We start from the raw sequence: 10,032 nt of genomic DNA on the forward strand, positions 1-10,032 counted from the left end.
CAACCGTTGTCTCAACAAAACACCGTATGAAGCAATGAATGGTTGGAAACCGAGTATCTCATTCTTGAACATTTTTGGGTGTAGATGCATTATCATGAACTATCGTGATTAACTCACCAAGTTTCAACCGAAATCCGATGAAGCCATCTTTCTGAGATACTTAGCCAATTCTAAAGCTTATAGGGTTCTGAATCGTAGAACTTGTGTAATTTAAGAAAGTTTTGATATCACTTTTGATGATAATTTTGTTCAGAACACAGATCCTACTCATGTTACAACACACATCATGGAGTCCAACGCTACACCCTCTGGGTCTCCAAATCCTCAAATTATCTATGAATTTGATTTCGAAAGTCTGTTCGGACCAACAGAAATTGTTCTTGATTCGGAATCTCAATCAATACCAACCTCATCGGTCATTCCAGTTTCTCGAAATGTCTCTGGTTCGACCCCAACCTTTACTCCATTTGATTCTAAAATATTTCAACCATCTCAAGTTGAGGGGGAGAATAGTCATCCAACCCTCAAATCAAATGTCAATGGATTTCAAGATGCAATAGATCAATTTGCTGAATTTGATTCTATTCCAAACAAAAATGAGGATGATGTCAACTTCTTTGACTTTTCGAACGATGATGATGCTGAGATATCTGGTTTAGAAGTTTAGGGGGAGCAACATAAACTCATTGTTCATATCGGATCATCCGCTACACAAGAACTTATGAGATTGCATATATGGACAAAGTATCATCCTCCGAATCAAGTTATTAGAAATCTTAACGATGGAGTTCAAACTCGATCTGCTGCTAACATTCAAAATGAGTGTCACTTATCGGCATTCATATCAATGGTTGAACCTAAATCCATCAAAGAAGCCTTAGACCATTGTGATTGGATTACATCCATGCAAGAAGAGCTAGCAGAATTTTACAAAAATAAAGTCTGGACTCTTGTCCTCCTCCTCATGATCACCCTATTATTAGTACAAGATGGGTCTTCTGAAACAAACTTGCTGACGTCAGAGTCATAATCTGAAACAAAAGCGAGATTGGTAGCCAAAGGATTTACTCGGATTGAAGGGTTTGACTATGACGAGACATGTTCTCTTGTGGCTTATCTTGAAGCTATTTGAATCTTTCTCGCTTATGTTGCTCACAAAGGCTTTAATGTTTACCAAATGGACGTCAAAAGTTATTTTCTCAATGGTGAACTTGATAGTGAAGTATATATTCAACACCCTCCTGGGTTTTTGAATCTTACATATCCGAACTACTGTTATAAACTACAAAAAATTATTTATGGTCTCAAGCAAGCTCTGTGTGCCTGGTACAAGACTCTCACTGATTTTCTGAAGTGTTCCAGTTTTCAAAGAGGAATTCTTGATCCTACATTATTCCAGAGATCGAATGGAAATCATCTCATGTTAGTTCGAATATATGTCGATGACATCATCTTTAGATCAACTGATCTAACGATGGTTGCTGATTTTGCAAAGTTAATGGTTAATCGATTTCAGATGAGTATGAATCATGAAATGAGCTTCTTCCTCACACTACAAATTAAACATACAAACAAAGGAATCTTCTTTCATCAAGAGAAATTCATTTCCGAACTTCTTAAGAAATATTCAATGGACACCTGTGCCTCTGCAAAGGTTCCAATGCGTTTCGGACACAAGATCTTCTTCGAACCCTCAGGTGTTGCCGTTGATAAGAAGAAGTATAGGGGAATGATCAGATTGCTACTCTACCTCACTACAAGTCGTTCAGACATCATGTTCTCTACATGTCTGTGTGCTAGATTACTAGTTAATCCAAAGATGTCTCATCTTTTGACTATCAAGAAAATCTTCTGATATCTCAAAGGAACTAAGAACCTCAGAAAATGAAAGTTTCCTTCTTCATTCCTATTCTGACTCAAACTATATGGGAATTCAAATTGATAGAAAATCACTTCTGGTGGTTGTCAGTTTTCGGGTGGAAGATTGGTCAGCTGGTCATCTAAGAAACATAATTGTATTGCTCTTTCAACATCCGAAGAGGAATATATTGTTGCTGCAAACTAAACCTCGCAAGTTCTATGGATGAAATCTCAACTTTTGGACTATGGTTATCGATTTCAACAGATTCCTGTCTATTATGATTCTCAAATTTCAATTACAATTTCTCACAATCCAATTTAGCACTCCATGACCAAGCACATTGATATTCGGTACCATTTTATTAAAGATTGATGTGTGTGAAACGAACTAACTTTTATCCTACTCTTTAATTATGAATCAGACACACAAAGGCAGTGGACCTATAAATTGTGGTATAGTTAAATAAGTAGGGTATCGAACTCAGGAAACAAAAATTAAACTAATTACTAATATTATCTAAGAACAAGTAATAAAAATTAAGGTTTTCTCTAGTTTTACAAGACTAGAAACTTAACTAACACTTAACTAAGCAACTAAAAGCTAAAAAATTAAATTGCAACTAAATTCAATGATAAAGAGGACTTCTGTTTAGGTTCGAATCATTTGATCCTATGATTGATTTAATGGTAAATGTATCGGATTAATTTTTCATTGGCTACCGATTGAGATGATTAGGTTCACGTTCGATATTGCTAATCCTTAGAAAACATATTAATTCAAGCAGTGACCAGTTGTCTAAATTAATAAGTTCCCTAGTTAATTAATTCGGGTTAAGTAAGACTTGTAATGGTTAATTAAATTGGGGATTCAATTAACCTCTTGTAGATGGTGTATCACACAAGCTCACGTATTAACTTACCTATCTTCTAATTAATTATAGTTTCACATTCGTTATTCCTAGGCATATAACTACGTGGTCACATAAATCATATGAAATGAATAACTAAGAGATGTTCATACAACTTAATTACTGATTTATTAATAGAAAAATAGTTGTTATTAACATATGATGTTCTTTAACAAGGTCAACAAAACATATCACCAATTAAAATTAAACCTAACCATAAAATCAATCCGTATTCACAAAATCATCTACCATAAAGAGAAGACAAAGGTTTTAGTTCATAATTGCAGTAAAAACAAACTCAAAAACAAATTCAATTATTTCAAACATGATTCAATCAAAAGCTTAACTAATAATAAACTAGAATTTGCCTTAATCCTCTTCAAAATCAAACTTAGGGTTGATTCCTCAGCTTCTCTCGGTCTAGCAGCACCTTCAATCGCAATCTGAGCCTCCTAGGGTTACAGAGAAGTCCCCATCTCAATCTCAAAGTCCGTATTTATATTTTTCTAGAAACAGAGGTGACTCGTCAAGTCAAGGTCCCAACTCGTTGAGTCCCTCATTAAAAATCTTTGTACGGCAAGGACTTCTAGAGCTTCGCGAATCTTCGATCTGACTCGTCGATTCAGGCTTGGACTCGCTGTGGCATTTTTCTTCTTTATGTGAACTCCCGAAGTTCCAACTGCTTCTCCTGCTTCCTTTTGCTTCCGAGCATATCTTTTGGACTGAAAGTACAAATTGAACACTATTAAGTACCTTTTGTCCATAATATGTAAATAATTAGCTAACAAATAATGAAAATCTACACTAAATATATAGCTAAATATGCGCATATCAAAGACATGTTCTAAATGGTAACATTGAGCTCAATTTTGTTCCATATGATGATAAAATTACTAATGTCTTTACTAAGGCATTAGACAAAACCAAATTTAACGAGTTTCTAAAAAAAATGGGAAAGATGATGCCTGATCCTCAATTCTTCCAAGAGGTTTGTACTCTATCATGGGAACATTAGAAAGTCAAATAATTCTGAATTAAAACTTTTTCCCCTTGGAATTGTTTCTTCTCGGAAAATAAAGGATCATTATACGTCTTTTTGTCTAACCTTTTCTTCTAGTCTTAAGTTTTTCAGCATCCCTAATCATTTGAAGTACAGTCTGATATAGTTACATCACATATCTTGAGAAATTCTCATCTCGGAGTATTTTGTCTCGGAACGATCTCTCTAAAGCAAACCTTGGAATTCAAATCTGAAGTGGTAAGGTGATTTCATCACTTATCTCTTTACGAGCTCTGTTCCTTCAGCTCTCAGAACTTCAGGTGTCTTTCAAAACTTGTCCTCTGAGAGCTTCATGCATTTTTACCTCTGTTATTCAATTTGAGATTGTGCCATCTCCAATTCTATATCATGTACTAATGATATGTTTGAATTATTTTCGAAGTATATTATGACATTCCATCTTAGAATCTGTTTGAATTCTTTATGAACAAAAGCATCCTAAAACACCTAAAAGGAAAGATAATAAGCTCTGGAGCGCTACAACTCACAAAGATCCAAACTATGGGACAAAGAACTCATAAATGACCATGAAATGAGATCTAGAAAGAATATCAGTAAGGCATGGAGTTTATACTTTCAAAAGATGCACAAAGTGAAGGATTTTTTGGATCCACAAGCTTGCATGCAACACCACCTTCTTTAATGACCTTCTTCATCACTCTCAAGGCTAGGGTTCGATACATGGGCTTAAAGGGAGTGGAGGTTGATTATGGGAGGTCTAGGGTGAGATAATGTGTTTAAATAGGAGTGAAACCATAAAATTTTGTGTTTGACATCTGCTCGTGTATGCCTGACGTACTCCCTCATATGCCCAACATACGCTGCCTCTATCCCGACTCACATAAAGGATTACGCCCGATGTACAAGGTCGGTACGCCAAGCGTAAGTCAGGAGATGCTTAACTTAAGTTAGTGAAAACCTTAAACTGTTAGCTTCGGTTTTGGGATGTTACAAAGATTCTCCTCAATAATTGAATTTTAAGGTTATCATTAAAGTTTTATTTCAAAACATTTTTCATGGATACCTTAACGGTAATTTTTTTTATGATTATCCTCTTAATTCTGAATAAACATACTTTAGAACACGTTTCAATAAAGTATTGAGTGTTTTCTGAACTGAATCGATGGTTTCCCTTTTTGAACAAACAAACGTCCCATCTTTTTGTTCTCAACTATTGCATAGGAAGCCTTTTTGGGATTTGCATTAAATCCAACCCGTTTCGATTCTCGGGTGTCATCATTCTGTCCTCCGACCCGACCCGAAACTTCCAACCTATATAAGGATTTAGAATCCTAATTGTTCCCACTTTTCACTTTGGTTATCTTCTTCTTAGAGTGATTTCTTACGTACCATTTTCCTCAAAGCTTTTCTAAATCACTTGCAATGGCGTCCAAACCTTCTGAAATGGAATCTAAATCTTCAAAAACGGAAACCAAAAGAAATCATCGAAAGCGTGTACTTCATCTTCCTCCACTGAGATCATTCTCAGAGAAACAACCCAGTTGTTTTCTCTCGACCCATGGATTATGATGAATCTATGAGAATCATGATAGATTTTATCTTCCGCCATCCCATCGTTGTTCCTCTCACCGAAATACCAAACCCTAATTTCCCTCTCAGACTTCTTAACAAAGCCTTTGAAAGAGCGAATATCGATAATGGAGTTCTTGAAATAAAGATAACTAACGACAGAATTGTACCAGTTCACAAGGCTACTATTCTCAAAGAATTCAAAATTTCATAAAACCCCACAGGTTTTCAAGTGTAGACATTTTAGAAGTCGAATTTGTTGATATTAAAGATGATGAAGGTGACATAGCAAAGGATGTGATTTTTGGACTTCAATCCATCAGGGAACCACCTACTGAAGTCCTTTCAAAAGCATGGAAAATGAAATGCTCCTTGGTTTCTTGGCCATCATCTTTATACGAAACTTTTCAATAGAGCGTAGACATGGCTAAGCTGAAAACCATGTTGACAATCAACACCACCTGAGCCACAAATTCAATACTTCCTCCAATTCCTACTCTGAGGAAGTGTGGTCTCGGAAAAGAATTACCAAAATCGTTGGATATTGTAATAAGGTTCAAAGCAAGTTTGATCTAGACCGTCTTTTGCATAGATATTTCATATCTTGGAACAAAGACTCCACTATCACCATCACATATGCAAACTTTCCCTCGATAAATCCCAATGAAATTCTCACTATAGTTGTTCATTTCCGAGATCGCCAAAGGAATGAATCAAGCATTTGAGCTTACAACATCGCAATCAGCTTTCTTAAGGACTACATTGCTGAATTTAGTAGATCTGATGTACATTTTTCTCATCTCTTCGGAACGGAAAATCTCATAGCCAAAATCACCACTGAGCTACCTGAAGCCATATTTTCGCAAAATGACCAATCAAAGAACCAGAACTTGGTTACGTTTACCTCAATAAGAAGACCAATCAAAAGGAATTTTTCTGAGTGCTTGACAGACATCTCATTCCTACCAAGATTCTTCAGAAGTTCATCACTAATTCTTCCAAAAGCGTTTCCTCCAAACACATCAAGAAAAAATTCATTGAGTATCTCAAATGGTACATCGAAGTCCGAAGTTAGCTCCAGAGTGGTTATCTATTCGTGTTTGATGAAGTTAAGTGACCAGTCAAATGATTGCTAAGGTCACTGGGGGGGGATTATTGATTCATGAAAAGTGATCCTTTAGCACTCTGAGGAGAAGCATGTCTGAGGTGAGAAGTTTTTTGAAGTTGAGCCATTTCTAAAGTAAAGATCAGTCCAAGATGCATCTTTTTTTATTTGTGATCTTGAGTTTGTAATGTGCATTTAATGTTCCTAGTACTATTTTTTCCTTTAGTTATTGTTTGATAGTACAGTACATGGGATAAGATCAACAGAAGCGGTTGTGTCAATCTGTTGATCTTTAGATGTCTTTTAGTCCATGAACTTTGTCATATTTTTCAAATTGTCACTCCTTGTCTATTTAAGGAGTTGTAACCTTAGTATGTTTGTGCGTAACATTCACTTTTCTCATCAAATCCAAGAATCATTCATTCAATCATTATCAATATCATTCTTATTGTTCTTGAATCTCTTTATACTGTTGATACTTATTATTAAATTATTTTGAGCACTTTGTTGAACTTCTTAATTCTCAGACAAGACTGGTTTACCAGACTTGACTGTACCTTCATTAGTAGTAGACACCGATCTTAAGTTAATTCAATGTTTGAGTTTTCAAACCTTATCAGCACAAATCTTTGCTTTCATACTAAGGCTACCAATTATAAAGGTCTAAAGATAGAAGAATTTAGTCCACGAAGGATAACCAAGTTTGAAATTGGTTGATCTGAAGCCGAGGCTTATGACAGTGGGTTGCAGTTAGATCTTCAATATGAGTGTACTGTGGATAGGAATGTACACATATTTAAATCTAGTATGGTGGAAATGGGTTTCGCTTAGACTCAAGAAATTGATTATGAGGAAACATTCTCACCAATATCTGAGTAAAGGTCTATTGGATTATTTTTTTTATCATTGTTGCCTTCTTTGATTTAAATACATGGTAAAACGGAGGTTTAAACGACTTTTCTTAACAAACAACTTTCAAAGGATGTTTGACACATCTTGAAAAGATTTAAACATACAAAGTATATGAACAAAGTGTGTAAGCTTGAGAAGTATATTCAAGGACTTGAAAAATCATCGTGTTGCAAGAATGTGTGCTTCTGTAAGAAGATTCAAAGAGAATTGTCTTTCTAGAAGTCCAGATGAGTCTTAAGTATATGCCAAAGCTAGTGACAGTGTCATTGTTTTCTTCGTGTTGAATATTGATTACAATATTGTTTATATGAAACAATGTCCCTAAGTTGCAAAGTGTAAACATTCGGGATTACTTCATGGTGATGGAATTAGGGAAGCCACATTGATACTTGGACTTTAGATCTAAGAGTATACATCGAAATCTTTAATAGGATTCAGTCAAAGCACATATATAAATAATGTGTTGAAAAGTTTCAACATAGAAAATTCCAAGAAAGAGATTGTAACGTCCCAAAAATTCATACTAAAATTTTCATTTTTAAAACAATTAGTCATTCAAACGAGATGTTCCAAAACCGATCAAAGTGAGTATATTATTTAAACATCAGAGTAAAAATCATAATTTTCCAATGCGAAAAACTCTGGGGGATGTTGTACACTCACATTGGGCCCTTCCTTTTCGAGCTAGAAGTACCTAAAACATAAACTGAAAACGATAAGCACAAAGCTTCGTGGGTTCCCCCAAAATACCCTATACCATACATATCTAACAATCAAGACATAATTGGGTCAATTTCACCCCTTCGGCCTTTTTCAACTGGTACTGGGCATATTTCAACCCCTTCGATCTCGTTCAACCAGTAATGGGTCTATTTCACCCATTTGGTCTCTATCAACCAGTATTGGGTGTGTTTCAACCCCTTCGGTCTCTTTCAAGAAATACTAGGTGTATTCCGACCCATTCAGTCTCTTTCAACCAATATCAGGTCTATATCACCCCCTACAGCTAGCATATAATCATAACAGTAAAAAGAATAGAGACATCAAAGATATAAAAGAGAACCTAGAACTTGTCACAAAGACAACTACCAGCCTCTAAACATAATTCAGTGAGTCGGCATTGGTGACTTCGACCCACGAGTATAGTGAAGGAAACTCACCTCATGGACAGACAAAATAGTTGTAACCACATGTTGCTCCAAATATCAACTCTTTCGATCACATTTACAATAAATAATGAACAAAACTCAGATAGTGGATCAAAATACCCCAAATTACCCTTAGGTCAAACTTTGGTCAAAGTGAAAATTCAAAAGTTAACCCAGCTTGTCACCACATCGTGGTCTCCTTGGCCACGTCGTGGTCGCAACCCCAGCAAAACAAGCAGGTCTTGACCAAGTCACCATGTCGTGGTGCCCATAACTGCGTCGTGGTGATGCATATGGACAACTTAAACCATTAAGTCCTTCTTTTCCAACTACAACAACTCCAAGGCTCAGATCTAGACCTTCTCATGGTCTTGATGGATAAAGTTTCCAACTTTATACCTCAAATCCTCCATAACCCAAACTTCCAAACCTAGTCACTAATGGTGACTTAATGCATCAAGATTCTCCTTAAGCACTAAATCCTTAGAGTTACACCTCCAAAGTTTCCAGAAATTATTCACACTTCAAAGTGACCATAAAAATCGTGGCTTTATGGACTTGATTGTCCAAAACACCCATTTTCCATTTTAGGGGAAAAAATAGGGTTTAATGACTAAAATCCCATGCATGACATCAAAACATGATTATAATCCAGATCCAATGCACTACTTGCTTATTATGACCTGGAGATTCATAAAGTTGCAAACTTTATGAGATCCCATCACTTAAGTCCATCTAACACATATAAAAAGGGGAAAAACAACAGATATAGCAACATGGCAAGAAAAGGTTGAGTCTTGGGCACCCACCAAGGTCCAAGAAATAAGCATAGCTGAAGAAATGATGATTTCCTTGAAATCACCTCACCAAAAGTTTCCTTCTCCTTCTAAAATTACCAAAAAACACCAAGCATGAGCTCACAAATTCAATGGAGGCTAAGGTTACGGTTTATGAGATTAAAGGAGATTTGGAGGCTGAGGATGAACCCTAAAATGGGTTTAGGGAGGTTTCAATATGAAGGGAACCCTAAAATAATCATGGGCTTGGGCCTGATCAACTGCCATATCGTGGTGACCTACACCACGTCATGGCGGTGAAAAAGTCATGCGGCCAAATTTGACATCGCCACGTCGTGGTGGTTCCTCGACCATGTCATGGCCACCGCTAAAAATCACAAATTTGCAAGAGAAATGTATCTAAAGAATCCATGTGTTACAACTCTCCCCCACTTAAATTCAATTTCTTCCTCGAAATCGCTCCTTACATCCTTCCAAGTACTCCAGACAACCTGGATCGTACTTCCACAACCTTGATACGGATTGAGAAGTCGACTCAAACATATAACGACCTTCCAAAACTATAACCGAACCCAACCTTAGCAGGGCTCTCATACTCTGATGACAAATGGATCCTTACAACACTAGTGTTAACCACTGAGGAGTAGCCATCACTACTCTGCCCAAAATCCAAATCCCAAAACCTTGTCTGACTTCCCGAAAAACTGACCAT

The 10,032-nt window shown here is 36.3% G+C and overlaps 1 protein-coding gene across 1 annotated transcript; it reads left to right on the top strand.

Annotated features, from left to right (window-relative positions):
* Positions 1-1,474: 1,474 nt before the first annotated feature.
* Positions 1,475-1,855, top strand: LOC111897196 (uncharacterized). Its single transcript, XM_023893146.1, has one exon. It carries the CDS (start codon positions 1,475-1,477, stop codon positions 1,853-1,855), a length of 381 nt encoding a protein of 126 aa, XP_023748914.1.
* Positions 1,856-10,032: the final 8,177 nt, after the last annotated feature.

Source organism: Lactuca sativa, chromosome 5 (assembly GCF_002870075.4).
Source record: "Lactuca sativa cultivar Salinas chromosome 5, Lsat_Salinas_v11, whole genome shotgun sequence".
NCBI lineage: Eukaryota > Viridiplantae > Streptophyta > Magnoliopsida > Asterales > Asteraceae > Lactuca > Lactuca sativa.

Excerpts from the sequence above, each read along its gene's own strand:
- LOC111897196 (XM_023893146.1), top strand. The coding sequence starts at position 1,475 with ATGGTTGCTGATTTTGCAAAGTTAATGGTTAATCGATTTCAGATGAGT.